General features: G+C 41.1%; 1 protein-coding gene across 1 annotated transcript in view; it reads right to left on the reverse strand.

Annotated features, from left to right (window-relative positions):
* sorl1 (sortilin-related receptor, L(DLR class) A repeats containing) overlaps positions 1-21,172 on the reverse strand; it is a 131,968-nt gene that overhangs the window by 37,260 nt on the left and 73,536 nt on the right. Inside the window, exons 16-28 of the mRNA XM_061826560.1 lie at positions 20,887-20,972; positions 18,624-18,796; positions 16,631-16,762; positions 16,247-16,338; positions 13,435-13,681; positions 13,226-13,364; positions 12,850-13,023; positions 12,623-12,736; positions 12,261-12,383; positions 7,775-7,894; positions 4,997-5,122; positions 1,457-1,567; positions 1,212-1,343 (exon numbers count right to left, since the gene is read on the reverse strand). Coding sequence (XP_061682544.1) covers positions 1,212-1,343; positions 1,457-1,567; positions 4,997-5,122; positions 7,775-7,894; positions 12,261-12,383; positions 12,623-12,736; positions 12,850-13,023; positions 13,226-13,364; positions 13,435-13,681; positions 16,247-16,338; positions 16,631-16,762; positions 18,624-18,796; positions 20,887-20,972 — 1,769 coding nt within the window. The remainder of the gene's footprint in view (positions 1-1,211; positions 1,344-1,456; positions 1,568-4,996; positions 5,123-7,774; positions 7,895-12,260; positions 12,384-12,622; positions 12,737-12,849; positions 13,024-13,225; positions 13,365-13,434; positions 13,682-16,246; positions 16,339-16,630; positions 16,763-18,623; positions 18,797-20,886; positions 20,973-21,172) is intronic.

Here is a 21,172-nt window from a genome sequence, read left to right on the forward strand (position 1 = left end):
TTCATCGTCAGCACCACGCCCCTCTCCAATACGTCAAGTTCCACCTGTGTGTATTCTGGCTCAAACCCTTGAACATTGTACATTGTTATTTTTGGTTTGCTCAATGGTGGGAGAAGTAATAACACGGAGGATCGACTCGCTGTTATGCACGTTTTATTGGCTCTCAGCACACAACACTTTCCGGTTGCGATTTATGGCAATGCACACGTGCAACTCCCACCCTCCAGCCCCGCCGCCGGTCGATCGTGAGAGGCTGGCTGCTTAAAAAGTAGAACTTGGGGGGGGGGGAATCTTGCCACACATGCTGTATATTCTCTACATCTCAACCAACTTCCTAGAAAACCATCAAAAAAATCTCCACGGTCCATATAATGGGATTATTGTTCGTAGTTAGTGCCACGCCCTCTCTCCAACACGTCCAGTTCCGCCTGTGTGTATTCTGGCTCAAGCAAATAGGTATGAACATTCTAAATCATGCTACTTTTGCTTTGTTTGTTTTTAATTATTTTTCATAAAAATCGGCCACAAAATGCCAGATAGTGGATGTTCTCAGGTTAGGTGAATTGTATCCACGAGCAATGGGGTGTCAGAAAAGGTAGCACTACAGGCGTAGAAAACGCTGTTTTGGTTTTCAGTTTTCCATCCGGGCTCATTGGAATGTCTGAGTGAGAGAGGAATTTAGAATTTAGAGAAATCTGTGGATAACGCATTAAAAGAAATACTGAACCCTCATTTACTAACTTTTAATGTGTGGTTCCATTCTGAGAATTTTGGGGAGAGTCTTCCTTTAAATGCTAACAGATTTGGTATGGTTTCAGTTAGGACTCTCACTGCAGGCTATCAAGACTATTCAAATATTTAACAAATGTTTGTAATTTGTGTGACAATTCTTTTTTTTTTTGCTCTTAAGTGGCACATTTTGGATCTGGCAGTGTAAGGAAAAAAAGTGCCATTGATTGTATATCTTCAGAACAGGCCTTTTACAAATCTAGTTAAAAACACATCAGCTATATATCGGATATTTGCCAATAGATTTAGCCATTTTTAAATGGTATGGTCTTATTGAAGCTTTTTCTGGACATAATAGGAGTAAATTTATGTATCCAAAAAATGAACTGATCAACAGCATTTGAACAAATCGATTTCATTGCTTTTTCCTCTTTCAAAAGTGATAAGGAATCCTGGTAACAGGTACATGTGAGTTTCCTTACCACATTTGGCATAATCTGCATCCTCATCAGACCCATCTTCACAATGTTTGACACCATCACATACTAGAGACTGGAAAAGACACTGGGCTCTATTCTTGCATACAAACTCCATGTACCGAGTGCACAAGGGGTCTGTGGATGAAAATTCCAAGTGACATACCAATAAAAGGTACAATGTACTTAAACTTGTATTGCTGTCACAAATGGTGCTGATCAATTAAGTGAGGCTCAGTAACTAAACTCACCACAGTAGTCCTCATCAGCGCCATCTGGACACTCCTTCATGCCATTGCAATGGGAGGTAGCTGGCAAGCAGGTGCCATTGGCGCAGAGGAAGCCTTTGCATTGAGTTCCGGCTGGAGAGATAATACAGTAATAAAGGATAAGTATTGCTCAATGAGTTATGCTAATTTACAACTGTAACTAGGATGTGCAAATGTAAATCAAACCACACATTAGACCGTATACGCTAAAATTACTGCAAATTGTCCAAGTTGTTTGCAGCCTCATATCCAAAGTGTACATCTGTGGCGCTGAAGAGTATAAAGGCCTGATTTATTTGATTGCTCACACTCAAACAGATTTAATAGCTGACTGCTACCAGACACACGAAATTGGTGGATGGTTCAATTTGAGCATTGTGGGAGCAGTGTATGGATATTGATTAATTTATCATTCACAAAATACAATTGCATTCATTCAGAATGTGCAGGGTGATTTTTCAATTCTGAGATGAATTAAGATAGATAGTTTTGCACATGTGAAAGGCAGGTGTAAACCATATGCACCACAATTTTAGCGTAATGCAAGCGAAATGAGCGGCACCAGGGACAACTCTTCCGCACATGTAGAGATTTTTGAAATGGTAACCAAAATTATTGAGACATTCACTATCCAGCAATGAAAATGTTGAGTTTCTTGATGATCTAAGGACTGACCAAGTCAATCATTAGAATGAGCCATGCCATGTAAGCTATGAAGTCTTTGAACTCTGTCCATGAGTTTGGGTAATTTCAGTCAACTGTGAAAATTGGTGAAAATGAAATGTTACACAGGATGGTCAGATAATCCAATTGCCAAGTACTCAGGACAAGCTAAACAAAACAGAGCTGCATGATATTGTGGAAAAAAAATGACATTGCAATTTTCTTTTATGCTGCGATATTGTAGAGTTAAAAAAAAAAAAAAAAGATAACATACACGTAATGTGGAAACCAGCACAGATTTAAATTTTTTCCTATCTAGAATACAGTGAAGAAAATAAGTATTTGAACACCCTGCTACATTGCAAGTTTTCCTATTTAGAAATCATGGAGTGGTCTGAAATTTTCATCATAGTATGCATGTACACTGTGAGAGAGAGAATCTCAAAAGAAAAATTCAGAAATCACAATGTATGTTTTTTTAATGATTTTATTCATGTGATACAGCTGCAAATAAGTATTTGAACACCTGAGAAAAACAATGTTAATACTTGGTACCGTAGCCTTTGTTTGCAATTACAGAGGTCAAACATTTCCTGTAGTTGTTCACCGGGTTTGCACACACTGCAGGAGGGATTTTTGGTCCACTCCTTAACACAGATCTTCTCTAGATCAGACAGCCTTCTGGGCTGTCGCTGAGAAACACGGAGTTTCAGCCAAGCCACGCCAGAACCTTGATATGCTTCTTACGGAGCCACTCCTTGGTTTTCCTGGCTGTGTGCTTCGGGTCATTGTCATGTTGAAAGACCCACCCACGACCCATCTTCAATGCTCTGACAGAGGGAAAGAGGTTGTTCAACAAAATCTCATAAAACACGGCCGCGATCATCCTCTCCTTAATACAGTGCAGTCATCCTCTCCCATGTGGAGAAAAACACCCCCAAAGTGTCATGCTACCACCCCCATGCTTCACAGTAGAGATGGTGTCCTTGGGATAGAACTAGTCATTCATCTTCCTCCAAACACGGTTAGTGCAATAATGACCAAAAAGTTCCATTTTGGTCTCATCTGACCACAAAACATTCTCCCATGACTCCTCTGTATCATCAAAATCGTCATTGGCAAACCTAAGACAGGCCTTGACATGTGCTGGTTTAAGCAGGGGAACCTTGCATGCAATGCATGATTTCAAACCATGACCTCTTAGTGTATTACCAACAGTCACCTTGGAAACGGTGGTCCCAGCTCTTTTCAGGTCATTGACCAAGTCCTGTAGTGTAGTCCTGGGCTGATTCCTCACTTTTCTAAAAGTCAGTGAGACCCCACGAGGTGATATCTTGTATCTTGGGGCTTCACTCCCATTGAGATTGACTGTTATGTTTAGCTTCTTCCATTTTCTAATGATTGCTCTAACAGTGGACCTTTTTTCACCAAACTGTTTGGCAATTTCTCCGTAGCTCTTTCCAGCCATGTGGAGTTGTACAATTTTGTCTCTGATATCTTTGGACAGGTCTTTGGTATTGGTCATGTTACAAGTTTGAGTCTTACTGATTGTATGGGGTGGACAGGTGTCTTTAGGCAGCTAACAACCTCACATTGGTGCATCTGATTCAGGATAATACATGGAGTGGAGGTGGACTTTTAAAGGCGGACTAACAGGTCTTGAGGGCCAGAATTCTATCTGATAGACAGGTGTTCAAATACTTTTTTGCAGCTATATCACACAAATAAATCGTTAAAAAAAAATCATACAATGTGATTTCTGTATTTTCCTTTTTAGATTATCTCTCTCTCAGTGGACATGCACCTATGATGAAAATTTCAGCCCCCTCTATGATTTCTAAGTGAGAGAACTTGCAATTTAGCAGGGTGTTCAAATACTCATTTTTGTCACTAACTATGTTCAGGAGAGTAAAAAAGTATAATGTCATTTCTATGTATTATACCTGTATTTAAATACACTGTTGTGTTGGACAATAGTCCAGCCAAGGCGAGATGTTAAAATCATTTATTTTCACACCCAATAATACAGAGTCATTCACCAATTCCTAACACGAGTTATTGGTTATTAATCAATCTGTTATTTTACACCACTGTTGCACCATATGCCTTCGGATGTCTATATTTTACTGCATTAGAGTAAAACACGTGTTCACGGGAAGTCTGTCCCTTCAATAATGCCCTGGATCTGCCTTCTCCCCTCAAGGGTAATTTGTTGTGACATGAAATTGTTTGCCATGTTCTGGAGATATACAGAAATTTCCAGGATGTAATTGTTTCCAGCGTCCTCAATAAAAGTTATCCTAAAAAATGTATAAAGTTTATAAAACCCTAGAGTCCTCTGTGTGTGTTGTTTGATGGTCTACAATTGACCTTAACGTTGATGAAAACTTTTATTAACATGTCCAACTAGGTCCCTCTGCTGGTCTGTTGATTCACTGCATATACAATTCCATATTACATACACTGCACAGGACCCTACGATGTGACGACTGTGCACAATTACATTGCTATGGCGATGCTCAAATCATGTAATGCAAACATAGAGAACATAGAATTTTTTGTTGTTGTTGTTATCCAGTGTAATTATGCAGGGCTAAGTAGACACTTAACTGCAGTACCGTATATTATTTTCACTTTATAAAAAAAAAAAAATAGCCAGTCAATTATCTCATGAAGAGTGTCATACCACCCTGTGTAGATCATGAGGATGACTGTTCATAAACCATCATGCTGATATTAGAAATGCATCAAGTGTAGCCTTGCTTAACTGATGCAACTGATAGCGGGAAATATGAACATAAGAGGTGAAACAAAGTGTTGTGTGATGCACAAAACATGCTGGTAAATGTTTCATGTTACCACAGTAATGAGGGTCTTCATCCGAGCTATCCTGGCAGTCATTGTCACCATCGCACGTCCAGCGCTGTGGTATGCAGTGGCCTGTGTGACACTGGAAACTACTGGATTCACATGTATGTTGGCCAGCTAGAAAGAAACGTTTGGATATAAGCATCAATTTACACAATGGTTTTGATTGATTAATCGATTTGATCCATTGTTTCAGCACCCCCACCTCCAACAAATTTTGAATCCCCATCACTATCACACAACCCTGCTTTTACAATGTTCATTGCTAGCACACACCCCTACCCCACCACCTCCGTCAGAGACAATTTCAAGTGGGTGGGGCAGGGGAGCGAGGAAAAAGTTAATCTCCCAAACAGGGGGGACGCCCAAAAAAAGTTTGAAAACCATTGCTATATACAGTGCCTTTTGAAGGTATTTGCCCTCCTTGAACTTTTCAACCTTTCGCCACATTTCAGGGTTCAAATATAAAGCTACAAAATTTTCATTTTTTGTCAAGAATCAATGACAAGTGGGATACAAAAAATTTATTTTATACTTTTTTAACAAATAAAAAACTGAAAAGTGGGACGTGCAATAGTATTCGGCCCCTTTACTTTCAGTGCGGCAAACTCACTCCAGAAGTTCAGTGAGGATCTCTGAACGATCCAATGTTGACTGATGATAAAAAGAATCCACCTGTGTGTAATCAAGTGTCCGTATAAATGCATCTGCTCTGTGATAGTCTCACGGTTTCTCAGAATGCATCATGAAGGCTGAGGAACACACCAGGCAGGTCCCAGATACTGTTGTGGAGAAGTTTAAAATCGGATTTGGATACAAAAAGATTTCCCAAGCTTTAAACATCTCAGGGAGCATTGTGCAAGCAATCATATTGAAATAGAAGGAGTTACAGACCACTTCAAATCTACCACAACCCGGCCGTAACCTCTAAACCAGGGGTGCTCAATGCGTCGATCGCGATCGACTGGCAGTCTTTGGTTGATCGTGGCACGGCGTGCCAAAAAAAAAAAAAAGAAGCCAATGTTACCTCTAAACTGTGCACGTGCGCAATTGTGCACCGCTGAAGCAGTCTCTTCGCAGATATTCTGTGTTGTGCGCAAAAAAATCCAATGCAAATTGAAAGTTTAACATACAGCTCTTCAGTTTGTGGCATTTTACAATGTGATTCAATGAGTTAAGGATGACTGGTTGTTACAACCAAAGGCACAATTCACATATGTACAGTAAAAAAAAATGAAAGGAAGCCACTGGTTTCTTTTAGGCAGCACACGGAACTTTCTCTCACAATGACTGCTACTCTGCCACACTTTCTTTTTCCTAGTTTACCTTAGACCGGCCCCCCATCCCCGCTCTTAAAGACGTACACTCATAATTACAAATGTTACAGTACTTACGCAGCACATCAATGTGTTTTATAATGACAGCGTCCACCACCGCTGCTTTAGTTTGCAACACAGTCTCGGCAACGTAGAGCAAAGACGAGCTAGACATGCTGCTTATGTTTACTTTCGATATTAATGGAGAAAGTTAAAGAAGAAATGCTGTTGTTTTAAGATCCAATAACTGTCGGAGTACGTGAATAATCGAAGAAAATGTGGTTAAACTGGACGAGATTTTCTCTTTTCGAGAGGGAAAGGTCTGGTCTGAAGCCAAAGTAGAATGTGCAGGATGAGATGGTGTGAAATTTTAAAATTCCACCTTGCCACAGCCTGATCCAGGATGAAAGCACAGATAAATATAGTGCAGAAAAAGCTAATTCTGTATATATAGAATAATATATGACATAACATTAATAAAATAACATTGGGAGCATCATCATCATTCTCTCCCCCTAATCGTTGGTAGCTTGAAAAGAGGCTGGCTGCTTGAAAAGTAGACCTTCGGGTAAAAAAGTCTGAGTACCCCTGCTTTAAACTTTCACCTCAAACAAGGAGAAGACTGATCAGAGATGCAGCCAAGTGGCCCCTGATCACTCTGGATGAACTGGAGAGTTGTACAGTTGAGGTGGGAGACTCTGTCCATAGGACAACAATCAGTCGTACACTGCACAAATCTGGGCCTTTGTGGAAGCATGGCAAGAAGAAAGCCATTTCTCAAAGATATCCATAAAAAGTCTCGTTTAAAGTTTCCCACAAGCCACCTGGGAGACACACCAAACATGTGGAAGGAGGTGCTCTGGTCAGAAGAAACCAAAATCAAACTTTTTGACCACAATGCAAAATGCTATGTTTGGCGTAAAAGCAACGCAGCTCATCTCCCTGAACACACCATCCTACTGTCAAACATGGTGGTGGCAGCCTCATGGTTTGGGACAGCTTTTCTTCAGCAGGGACAGGGAAGATTGTTAAAATTGACGGGAAGATGAATGGAGCCAAATACAGGACCATTCTGGAAGAAAACCTGTTGGAGTCTGCAAAAGACCTGAGACTGGGACCGAAATTTATCTTAGAATAGGACAATGATCCAGAACATAAAGCCAAATCTACAATGGAATGGTTCACAAATAAACGTATACAGGTTTAGAATGGCCAAGTCAAAGTCCAGACCTGAATCAAATCAATAACAGAGTCGAAGACTGCTGTTCACAAATGCGCTCCATCGAACCTCACTCATTCCACTCCACGATTGCGTCCCACTTGTTGTTGATTCTTGAGAAAAAAAATTTTAATTTATTTCTTTGTTTGAAGCTTGAAATGTGGCGAAAGGTTGAAAAGTTCAAGTGTGCCGAATACTTTCACAAGGCACTGTAAGTATTGTGTAAAACATTACCTGTGCAGTTAGTCTCGTCTGACCAGTCTCTGCAATCATTGTCTCCATCACAATGCCAGGCTTCACGGATGCAAACACCCCGTGCACATGTAAACTCCCCATCACCACATTTGTGAGACTCTATGATATAAAACAACAGCTGGATTAATGCACTAAAAATCAATATTCAACATCATGTTACTGCTTTGTATGGATTTATTTATAGACATTCAAAAACAATAGCATGAAAAAGATGACGAAAAATATGATGCGGAGTCTGGGGGGAAATCTCTCTGACCCTGCAGTGATTTTATTTTAGCATAAATTAAGCAATCTGGAAGACTGAAGAGTATGATAAAGCAGAAAAAGATATTCATGCAGAAAAACACATTTACATTGCTCAAGTACATGATGTGCAAATTTAAGATTAAAATTAAATTTGCTTAATTTCTTTGCTTTTTTCTTATGTTCTGGCTTCCGAAATGCCAGGACCATCTCCACCTGTAACTGATCCTTGCATAAAGCTGTACCACCTGAATCGCATCCTCCTCTTTAAGCACTCTTAGTGTGGGAAAGAATCCACTAAAACCAGTCTGTTTCATTTATTTTTATTACTTATTCCTACCAACTTCAAAGGTTAATCCCACTGCATCCACCAGGAAAAGTGTCATGCCGAAAACATTCTAAAATAGACAATGCTGTGAAAAATACATATAACATTATTCACTTCAATTTCTATCATTTCTATACGAAAAAATAAATATGAGCAGAGCGCACCGTCATCCATGCACAAAGTTACAGAGGTCTCATTCGACATTTAAGTGGTAGCCTCATTGGCTGCAACATCATCAGCAGACGTCACACTCGTTCATTTGCTATTGAAAACAGTTAGTGGCACCTGTTATGGGAGAAGAACAACAGAGATTTTCGGATTTTTCCGACGCCCCTTATGACACGTTCATGGCGTAACACTGGGACATTCGGCATGGAAAACATGCTGTCCCACCTACTATGGGAGACAAACATGCACCTTCTGGCATTGAAGCTCTTTTCAAAGAAGAGAACATCTCACAACTGAGTGAAGTGACTGGGGCAATATTACCCTATCGTTTCGAGCCATATTTAGATGATATGCGGATCATGGCCAAACCGCATCCAGCCAAACCACGTCCCCGCCCAAACCACCTCCACAACGGTGATGAACAACGGTGCCCGCGGCCGCGAGCAACGACGACGCCCCCCCGCGAGCGACGACGACGGTGCGGCCAAACTGCCTCCCCATCTGATCAACCTCCGCACCGGTGATAAACAACGCCGCCCGCAAGTGACGATGACGCCGCGGCCAAACCGCCTGCCTGTCCAATCTACCTCCACGGCGGAGATGAGCCACTGCAGCCGGGCGCCGCGACGAACCTCCCCGGCGGCACCGCGTCTGCCGATCACAGCTTTGGCCAGGTTGGCACATCGACACGTTTAAAACCCCTGACTTACGGATTATAGCCCCCCCAACTATTACTTTTTTAGGAGCTGTATACACACCTACCAGTCATTTGGAACCAACAAAGTTCTCGTCCTTTGCACCTGTGCAATCCATTTTTCACAATGAGACGGGTCTTTTGGAAAAGTAAGAAGAGCGAATCCATCCTCCCGAGTGTTTGAGCAATATCCAGCAATACAATGAGCTGGCATTTTTGCTAACACAAAGGAAAAACGAGCTACCTTCCAGCAGGTAAAACTAGCATAAACATACGAGACCGCTTGCGTGCGCTACTGCCCTCTACATCACTTCCTGCTTGTTCTCGAAAACAAATCCCTCGAGAGGATTTTCATGGCGGGAGTTACAAAAAGCCATATACGTCAAAATCATGTTTTGTGAAGAAAAAACTGATGGGTCCATACCGGCTGCCGTTTTTTCATTAATAACATTTCATGACAGTGGACCTTTAAGTACAATATTATGTAAGTGCGCTTTGCCTCAATGTGAAAATACAAAAGAGAAGTGCAACAAATACGACAGTATTTATACTGATTACAATGATCTGATGAGCAAAAATGTTGAAGCGTAAGAGTGGAAATAGAGGATAGTTTCTCCAGAGCTAGGTCGTGTAGCCAAATATTGTAGATTATTGAAAAGTAAGAGTACTTACTTGACAGTAATGTGACTCACAAAAATGTAAAAAGTACTACTCTCAAAAATGACATGATCTAACAGTAACGTCTGATTTCTTTAAACACTGTGTGAACATAAATTAAAAAACTTAGCGAATGAAACTTGAATGTGCAAATTCTGATATTGCTGTTTGTGTATGTGTGTGTGTGTGCATGCGTGTGTGTGCCTACGCGTATGTGCGAGCGGCACAGTCAAGTTTACAACAACATCTGGAATTTACTGCATGGTATTTTTTTTAAATTATGTGAGCTGAAATATCCACTTTGGGGCAGACAGTGCCACTACAACATTACAGTACATGAAAACTCTTGTTTTTTGTTCATCTAAATGTAAACAAGAGTAGCGGGCTGTTGCTGTCATGACAGCGACAACCTTCTCAGAATGGTGGACATGTAAGCGTGACAATCACCGGGCTGGTTTATTTATTGTTAATACCTATGCAGGGGGAGCCCAATAGAAAACATTATGTGAGGTCATGTGACTTTCTTGTGTCGCTTGATTGGTGAACTAGACTTAAACATACCTACATCTTAAATTAAATTGTTGCAAACACCGGCCAATGCGGAAGTCGAAGTCATTGTTTGTTTGTATGTTTATACAGTGAAGAAGTAAGTATTTGAACACCCTGCTATATAGCAAGTTCTCCCACTTAAAAATCATGGAGGTGTCTGAAATTTTCATTATAGGTGCATGTCCACTGTGAGAGAGAAAATCTAAAAAGAACAATCCAGAAATCACAATCTACGATGTTTTAAGGATTTATTTGTGTGATACACCTGCAAAAAAGTATTTGAACACCTGTCTATCAGAATTCTGACCCTCAAAGACTTATTAGTCCGCCTTTAAAAGTCCACCTCCACTCCATGTATTATCCTGAAACAGATGCACCTGTGTGAGGTCGTTAGCTGCCTAAAGACACCTGTCCACCCCATACAATCAGTAAGACTCACACTTGTAACATGGCCAAGACCAAAGACCTGTCCAAAGACACCAGAGACAAAATTGTACAACTACACATGGCTGAAAAGAGCTATGGAGAAATTGCCAACCAGTTTGGTGAAAAAAGGTCCACTGTTGGAGCAATCATTAGAAAATGGAAGAAGCAAAACATGACGGTGAGTCGCAATCGGAGTGGAGCCCCATGCAAGATATCACCTCGTGGGGTCTCAATGACCCTTAGAATGGTGAGGAATAAGCCCAGGACTACACAACAGGACTTGGTCAATGACCTGAAAGGAGCTCAGACCACTTTTGGTGACTGTTGGTAATACACTAAGACGTCATGGCTTGAAATCCTGCATGGCACGGAAGGTTCCCAAGCTTAAACCAGCACATGTCAAGGCCTGTCTAATCTAGAGAAGATCTGTGTGGAGGAGTGGGCCAAAGTCCCTCCTGCAGTATGTGCAAACCTGGTGAACAACTACAGGAAGCGTTTGACCTCTGTAATTGCAAACAAAAGCTACTCTACCAAATATTAACATTGGTTTAGTCAGGTGTTCAAATACTTATTCGCAGCTGTATCACACAAATAAATAAAATAAATAATAAAAAAAATCATATATTGTGATTTCTGGATTTTTTTTTTAAGATTCTCTCTCTCACAGTGGACATCTACGATGAAAATTTCAGACCCCTTACATGATTTCTAAGTGGGAGAACTTGCAATATAGCAGGGAGTTCAAGTACTTATTTTCTTCACTGTATGTACGTCATTTATGTACCAATAATCATTATTTTGAGCCAGGTGCTGCAAGTTCAATACTAATTTTCATTACTGTGTCAATGACGTTTTTCATTCAATGTGTGTTACTTTTGGGCAAGTGATTCTTGTGAACAAAAAAGTAGAAAGAAACTTAAGTTTGTGATCTACTTACTGTATTTGAATGTTCAGCAGGTGTGATTCTTTTGTTCTGTGTGTTTATTTTTACATTGAACTTCAACTGCAGTGTCAAAAAAACGATTTAAGGCAAGCAACATTCACTGTACCCTCCTTGTAACTGCTGAATAGAAGTGCTGAGTGTGGAATGGACTGCTTGTAAAAGAGTGGTAAAATTTTGAGATTTTAGAGACTCTAAATTGCCCTTAGGCGTGACTGTGAGTGCGACTGTTGGCTCTCTCTATGCGTCTAGCGACTTGCTGGCAACCATTTCGGGGGGGTTCCCAGCCTCCTGCCCGACGATAGCTGGGATAGGCTCAAGCCCTCCTGTGACCATTCTGAGAATAAGTGGCTCAGATAATAGATGGATGAGACCCAGTTTAATCCAATGTGATTCATGTTTTTTGCTGACATTGACCTGATATCCAATCGCAAAGATCGGATCTGGACACCCCTCTTACCACAGTGCTCTTCATCACTGTTGTCTCCACAGTCATCTTCGTGGTCACATTGGAAAGCCAAGGGAATGCAAGAACCAGAGAGGACACAGCGGAACTGGTTGGTCGGGTCACATGTTGTAGTTGCTGAAGACATCAAAAAGAGCATTTTGAGGTACACTCAGTTTGCATTAGCCCATAACACTCTCAAAGGACATGGAAGAGAGATGACCGACGCCAGAATAATCAAGTGCACAATTAGTGACTGCCTTGATCAAGGGACTCCCAACAGCATCATGGTGGACTGGATGAAAGGGAAAGTGGTTTGGAGTTCACGAGCAAACCCTTAATAAATGATGAGGAAAAAATATCAATAGTGGACTTACGACATTCCTGTTCATCACTCATGTCTCCACAGTCGTTATCACTGTCACACTTCCAGATATTACTGATACAACGGCCATTTGAACAGCGGTACTGGTTGGCAGAACAGCTCACCTCTGACATTGAGAGGCACAGGCCCACACAACCAATAATTAGCCCAAGAAGACAAGTCATTTTCCATGAAAACATTCAGGCTAAATGCACCACCGTGTGGTTATAACAACCTCACCAGTCTTAACACAGGTGGTGTTTTGGAGCTGATATCCTGTTGGGCACTGACACTGCAGCTGTCCATCAGGCAAGGTGGTAGTTGGGGTACCTTCTGGGCAAATACAGGTGTGCCTATTGTCAGGCTGAGGGAGACATAGCAACCTGCATGGCTGTTCAGCACAGGCATTATGACCTGGTAGACAATATTTGAAGACAGTGTATTAAAAAGTGTACAGTTAGTTAGTTAGTTAGTTAGTGCTTGACTTAACTTCTTTGTCTGATACTCAAAAGGAATTCAGTTACATAGATTAATTCAATATACAGGGAAATGCTCAATGTATTACTGTATTCCAATTCATCTACTCATATGTATGTTTCTCCATCATGTTTCTCACCTCCATTCTTGCCTTTATAAAAAATCTTAAGGTCCATGACACCAGTCAGTCTCCCAACAATTAGTTCATTACTCTGAGTACCAGTTTTTGGAGCTTTAAAGATCCCCATTCTGGACCAGTCATCCCAGTACAAATCATTCTGCAAGCAAGTTTGTGAAAGCCTTCTCAAAATCATGAAACATATTTCAGCTAAAATCGTAAGGCCTCACCTTGAAGACAGCGATTGCATATGGGTGGGGCAAACCCTCAAACAGAATGTGTCGCTGGCCTCCAGTGAGGTCAGCCCTCTCGATGCGGTCACTGAAGGCCTCAGTCCAGTATAGCCAGTGTTCATCAGCTGTTATCCCATTGGGCCAGCGGACACCCTCTGATGCAATAGAGGACATATTGCTTCCATCCATGGCACTTCGGTATATACCCGCTGCTCTGTCTCCCCAGTCAGTCCAGAACATCAAACTGTGGGAGAACACATTGTGAAGTAAACATCCAACAATCCATTTTCTGAGCCATGGGAGCATGAAGCCAATCAGAGCTATCTTCAGGCAGGAGGCGGGGTACATTCTTAACTAGTTGCAAGCCAATCACACATAAACTACCATTTACACTCACATTCCCACCTACGATCAATGGAGATTCAATATCAGGGATCAAACCCAGGACCTCAGAACTGTGAGGCCAACGGTTTCCAGCTGATCCACTGTCCCGCCAAAAATTGACAACGCAACTAAAAAGTAGCATGTGGTGAGAATAATGTTTCATCCAGTTTTATGTACAATATCTTCATTCTTCTTTCCAGGGGCATACAGTGAAGAAAGTATGTATTTGAACACCCTGCTATATTGCAATTTCTCCTACTTAGAAATCATTTAGGGATCTGAAATTTTCATTGCAGGTGCATGTCCACTGAGAGAGAGATAATCTAAAAAGAAAAATCTATAAATCACAATGTATGATTTTTTTAAAAATTGTGTGATACAGATGCAAATAAGTATTTGAACACCTATCATCTAGAATTCTGACCCTCAAAGACCTGTTAGTCCGCCTTTAAAACTCCACCTCCACTCCATGTATTATCCTGAAACAGATGCACCTGTGTGAGGTTGTTAGCTGCCTAAAGACACCTGTCCACCCCATACAATCACTAAGACTCAAACTTGTAACATGGCCAGGACCAAAGACCTGTCCAAAGACACCAGAGACAAAATTGTACAACTCCACACGGCTGGAAAGGGCTACGGAGACATTGCCAAGCAGCTTGGTGAAAAAAGGTCCACTGTTGGACCAATCATTAGAAAATGGAAGAAACTAAACAATACAATCTCAATCGGAGTGGAGCCCCATGCAAGATATCCCCTCGTGGGGTCTTAATGATCCATAGAAAGGTTAGGAATCGGCCCAGGACTACATGACAGGACTTGGTCAATGACCTGAAAAGAGCTGGGACCACCGTTTCCAAGGTCACTGTTGGCAATACACTAACACGTCATGGTTTGAAATCATGCATGGCACGGAAGGTTCCCAAGCTTAAACCATCACATGTCAAGGCCTGCGTTAAGTTTGCCAAAGACCATTTTGATGATACACAGAAGTCATGGGAGAAGGTTTTGTGGTCAGATGAGACCAAAATTGAACTTATTGGTCATAATTCCACTAACCATGTGTGGAGGAAGACAAATGATGAGTTTCATCCCAAGAACACCATTCCTACTTTGAAGCATGAGGCTGGTCGCATCATGCTTTGAGTGAGTTTTTCTGAACATGGGACAGGACGACTGCACTGTATTAAAGAGAGGATGACTGTGGCCATGTATTGTGAGATTTTGGGACGCAACCTCTTTCTTTCAGCCGGAGCATTGAAGATGGGTCATGGCTGGGTCTTTCAACTTGACAATGACCCAAAGCTCACAGCCAGGAAAACCAAGGAGTGGCTCCGTAAAAAGCATATGAAGGTTCTGGCATGTCCTAGCCAGTCTCCAGACCAAAACTCAATAGAAAATCTTTGGAGGCATCTGAAACTCTGTGTTTCTTAGCAACAGCCCAGAAACCTGTCTGATCTAGAGAAGATCTGTGTGGAAGAGTAGGCCAAAATCCCTCCTGCAGTGTGTGCAAACCTGGTTAACAACTACAGGAAATGTTTGACCATTGTAATTGCAAACAAAGGTCACTGTACCAAATATTAACATTGGTTTTGTTAGGTGTTCAAATACTTATTTGCAGCTGTATCACACAAATAAATCATTAAAAAATTATACACTGTGATTTCTGGATTTTTCTTTTGAGATTATTTCTCTCACGGTGGACATGCATTTACGATGAAAATTTCAGACCCCTCCATGATTTCTAAGTGGGAGAACCTACAACATAGCAAGGTGTTCAAATACTTATTTTCTTCACTGTATATATATATATATATATATATATATATATATATATATACATATTTGTATGTATAAGTCATTATCCTGGATGTGTGCCAACAACAAAATCAGCAGGTATTTGAATGATGAGTGACGGTTCTACATCAAGACAACGTCAAATTCAAATCCACCCATTTTGCAAGCAGTTTGTTGTTCAAGGATATTGTATTCAATCAACAAACCACATAGATGTCAAACATAAACCCGGTTACAGCCTCATTTTGACCTGTTATGCGAAAAACAGGAAAAATGAGGATTTTGACGGAAAGGGACAATAAAAGTAAAATTACTGTTAGTTCAAAATGTATGTGCTGTCAGTCTCCATGTGCGCTGCGATTTGTCCGGAAACCAGTTCAGTATGTACCCTGCCTCCTGCCCAATGACAGCTGGGATAAGAATCAGCACTCGTGTGGCCCTTGTGAGGATAAGCGGCTCAGAAAATGGATGGATGGATTTTTACAATTGCTGGGATTTTATTCAGTTCGCGAATATGGGCATTAGAAATAAGGGGGTGTTGTCTTCTCTGTGCGTGTGTGCGTGCGTGCACGTGTGTGGTGATGGTGGTGGGAAGGGAGTGTGTATGTGAGGAATGTTCGTATTTTACCCCTTTTCAGGCAGGAGAACAAGAGCACGTGGATGTTCCAGGATAGAGGAATTAAGGAGGGTGTGACGCAGGTCCCCATCAGGCTTGGAAACCTTAAACATACATAATCCAACAATTAAACTTTTGCATGCCACAAATGAATGGGTCAATCTGCAAAATGACCTTTTAACTCACAACTTGTTAAGCACACACACGTATTATGTATATGATGACTCACGTTTGTTTTCACGTAGTCTGGTATGTTTTGTAACTAAGAGCTGTAGCTTTGTATCCATAGTTTTTTTTTTTAACCATGACAGTCTCCCATGACTATCACCATCTCATTTTCCAAATATAGACTATATAACTTAAAAAAATGCAACAAATAACAGACAATTTGTGTACCTCAATTTTCTGTGCACCAGCATCAACCCAATAAAGCAATCTGCTGATTGGGTCAAAAGCCAAGGCCTCCACATTCTGCAGATCTTTCCTTACTATAATCTCTTGACCTGTGTTGCCATTTAGACACAGACGCTGGAATAGAAGATAGAGCTCGTTAAGATCAAACACCAAAGGATTTTTTAAGCTACATCAAAAGATAACAGCATGAGAAACTGCATCTGGAATGTAACATAAGACTGCAGACCTACTGTATAGCAAAGCTTGTTGATTTTTGAATCCCTGTACTCACTATAACAATATATACGATACACAATAATCATTGAAGGGCTTTATATTTTAAATACCATTAATTGCATTAATTGATAATTGTAATATAATGCATAGTCCCAACCAAGTGACAGCTCATCAGAGATTTTGTATCATGTAGAATCATCGTTTTCTCTCGGCTTGTCCCGTTAGGGGTTGCCACAGGGTGTCATCGTTTTCCATGTAAGACTATATCCTGCATCCCCTCTTGGACCAACTGCCCTCATCTATCAACTTTCTCTTTGGTCTTCCTCGAGCTCTCTTGCCTGGGGGCGTCATCCTCATGATCATCCGATATACTCACACTCCCTCCTATGGAAAAAAAAACAAAGTCTCGTCTGTTTAACTTTCTCTCTACTACAATTAACTGGCCATCCTTCAAATGAGCTCATTTCTAATCTCTCTCTCTCCTTTCCAGTGCATGACTCCCCCTTTCTAACTATTCCTTTACCTGCTCCTTGCTTCCATCGCCAATCACAATGCCATCTGCAAACGTCATAGTCCACTGGGATTCCTGTCTTACCTCATCTATGAGCCTATCCATTACTAGAAGGGGCTCAGGGGTGATCGTTGATGCAGTACCACCTCCACTTGAAAGACCTTTGCAACACCTACCCCACACCTCACCGCTGTGTTGCCCTCATACATATCCCGTACTAATTGAAAACATTTCTTTGCTGCTTGGGACTTCCACATGCAGTACTACAGTTACTTTCTGGGTACGCTGCCATAGGCTTTCTCTAGATCTACAAGACACAATGTAGCTCCTGTTGATCTTCTCTGTACTTCTACACGTTCCCATCATTTTCCTATATAGTTTCCACAGATCTGCACATCAATTCTTAAAAATGTGCACCAGTACACTTATTCTCCATTCCTAAGGCATCACCTCATCCATTACAGTTTTGTTGAAAAAGCTGGTCAAAAACTCCACAGCTGCCTCTCCTACATGCTTCCCTACTTCCACAGGTATTTTTACAATTTTTCATCCGATTAAATGCCTTTTTAACTTGTCCCTTATTAATCATTGCTATTTCCTTGTGCACCACAGTTTCCTCTTGTCCTCTTCCTTCTCTCTCATTTTCCTCATTCATCAACTCTTCACACTACTGGCACCGGTCAATACATTTCCATCTCTATCCTTTATCTGCTGCATATACTTGCCATCTCTATCCCTTTGTCTGGCTAATCTGTATTCATCATTTTCTCCCTTTTTACCATCCTGCGTGGCATACATGTCACCATATGCTTCATTTGGCCTTTGCATCTCTATCTTCAACCTATGTCACATGTACATGTATTTATTCCTTTCTCCTCCCCTCAGTCCTTTCAGTGTCCCACTTCTTCTTAGGTAACCGCTTGTATAATTTCCTGTAATTTGGAGTTTCATCACAAAGTCTCCTTCTCCCTTTTTACCATAAGATACAAGTCTCTCTGATCATGTTGGCTGTAGTGGTCCAGTCTTCTGGAAGCTCGTCCTGTCCACCGAGAGCCTGTCTCAACTCTTCCTTTCTGAGCTTTGACATTTGAAATTACTAGGTCTCTTGCTTACATAGATGAGATCAGTCCCGAAAAGTTTGAGTCAGACTGGGAATTGTGACATGTAGAACTTCCGTAAACCCTAACTAATCCCACGTGGTCCCAGAGGAGACAGTTCAACTGTGTAAGAGAGGAATGATTCTCAAACCTGAATGGTATCCACCAAGATGTCAGCCCAGTAGAGGCAGTTCTTGTCATAGTCAAAGTCCAGAGCCACAGCCTCCTTTAGACCCACCAAAGGGAGGGCCTGGTCAATGCCAGTAGCCAAGTCATAGCGATGGATAGAGTTCCTCACAGCATAAAGAATGAATTCATTACTCTCTGTAAGACCATAAAATAGAGTATGTCTGAATGGGAAGTACAAGACGGACAGAAGTCAGTGATCCCTGCCACATAAGACAATAAGTTTCAAAGGACCGACTTAAACATTGTGTAGAGTCATTATGGACTCATATGAATAAACCACATGACAGGGTTCAGTATTTACTTTTTGGCATCTTTATGTGCCTCACTGATGAGAAGACATCTAAAATCACACTAGACATTCTAGGGACGCTAATTAACTATCAGTACATCCAGAGTTCATCCTCTCTTGCGAAAATGTTGATCAATCAATTTTCTATATCGCTTGTCCTCAATAAGGTTGTGAGTCAGCTCAAGTGTATCCTAACTAACATTGCGAGAGAGTTGGTGTACATCCTAGACTGGGGACCAGCCAATCACTGGATGAAATAATTAATTCACGATCCCTTGTAAAACAAGGTTCAAAGTATGTCTTTGTCCTTTGAGGAGCAACTTTCTCATTTTGAGGAGCATTGTTTTGCAGTGTGCTTTATATGTGGATCAATATTGAGCCTTTAGTGGAGCTCCATATAATGGATGCATAACGTAACCCCAGCCTTTAGTATAGCATCTATTTTATGTGCCTTATAATGCGGTGCGCCTTAAATATGAAACTTTTTTTTTTAAATAGGCCATTCATTGAAGGTGCGCCTCATAGTGCGGTGCGCCTTATAGTGCGGAAAATATGGTAAACAATAAATATACAACAATGTAGTGGGGGAACTGAATGGTGGACTGCAGCCACTGAATACTTTCGTTCTTGAGTATCCTCTAAAACCCTGTTCTGTTTGAATTCATACCCTCTTTTACTCATTTCTCTATGGCCACATCTGCCTCCTTTAGACCCACCAAAGGGAAGGCGTGGTCAATGCCAGTAGCCAAGTCATAGCAACATTACTTAAATTTAGCCACTTACAGATCAGATGGCAGAAAGCTGGCCAAATGTATGCCAGTGACTACACTGAGCAAAACTTGTAAGCGCCCTGTACGGAAGTGTATTTACCCTGTATGGAAAAACGATGATAAACGAAGACCCCATGTTTGACGGGTGAACACACTATATACTAGCCTTCATATGTCAGGGGATAATCGGTTTATCCCCTGACAATTGAATGATCGTACAGTATATTGTGTCTTCAGCTGTCATACTCTGCGTCTTTGGCCGAGAGAAATGTCTGTGTTACAACTTCACATGTTGGAGTTTGTCTTGTATTTCACTCTGAAATGTGACCATGCTTTTGACATTTTCTATCTTTTGGTCTTGAATTTTTCTTGTCAGTTCAGCTTCCCCCTGTCTATGCCAGAAACCAAGCTTTGCTTGACTCCTGCTTTTTCGGTGAAGGCCAAGTTAACAGGATGTAATCTCATAGTCATGTCTGTGCATCCATTGCGCTGAGTGAACAGCCCCGAATGGTTTCTTCGAGGGATGAGCGTGTTGACTCGTTCCCCGCTGACGAGTGGAGGACACAAGGCCTGAATCCTTTTTTCTTGATGTGTGCTGGTATAGCAACTCTGTCCACCATTTGACTAAGATTCATTTCCTAATAAGTTCCATAGACTCTATAGGGTTTAATTGTTAGAGTTGGGACTAGTAACAATAACAGGTTTTATTCAGATATTAAATTCTTAGGTTCTTACAGGTGTTGAGATACATTCTACTACACCATTCATGAGTAGTACTGTCTTGCTCATTTACTGTACCACATTCTGTCCTCTCTCATCTTGTCTTTAAGGTTCCTTGTAGTCAAATATTTAAACGGTGTATTGTTATGATGTAGTTTGCGCGCCTTATTCCTTGTCCGTTCTTCCCACTCACACCAAAAAACTTTTTCCTGTCCGGCTGCATGTAATATAAAACAGAATAATTAAAAAACAAATAATAAGCAGAGGGAGTATGTCAAACTCCTCTGTTGCACAGCAAAACTGTTCCAGCACTAAAAGCAGACAGAAACACCATTCTGTATGGGTATTGAGCAGAAAAAAAAACCCCATTTTAATTTAATTTTGACCCGCAAAGAGCAATGTGAGGCTGCTGGATTAGAGCCTTGTATAATGGAAGATGCTGTTACCGCCAAAAGGACAGGGTAGCATCTCTCCATCAAGTCTGACTTCCACATCTCCTCCACTGCAACTATCCCCTGGTACTTTCCTGTATCTGTGGCAGGAAAGAATACAGCAAAGATTTTTCAGCAAAGTGATAAGAATGACGCGGCTTTTCTACATAACCCACCCTCCTAAAAAAATAGATAATCATTTGTGATTTCAGTCGAGGGTCCTAAGTTTATTAATGACTTAAAGCCAGCACCATAATCACAACTACCTGGAGGAATCTTCATTATTACTTGGGTTTGTGTA

This window comes from Syngnathoides biaculeatus, chromosome 8 (assembly GCF_019802595.1).
Source record: "Syngnathoides biaculeatus isolate LvHL_M chromosome 8, ASM1980259v1, whole genome shotgun sequence".
Classification (NCBI taxonomy): Eukaryota; Metazoa; Chordata; class Actinopteri; order Syngnathiformes; family Syngnathidae; genus Syngnathoides; species Syngnathoides biaculeatus.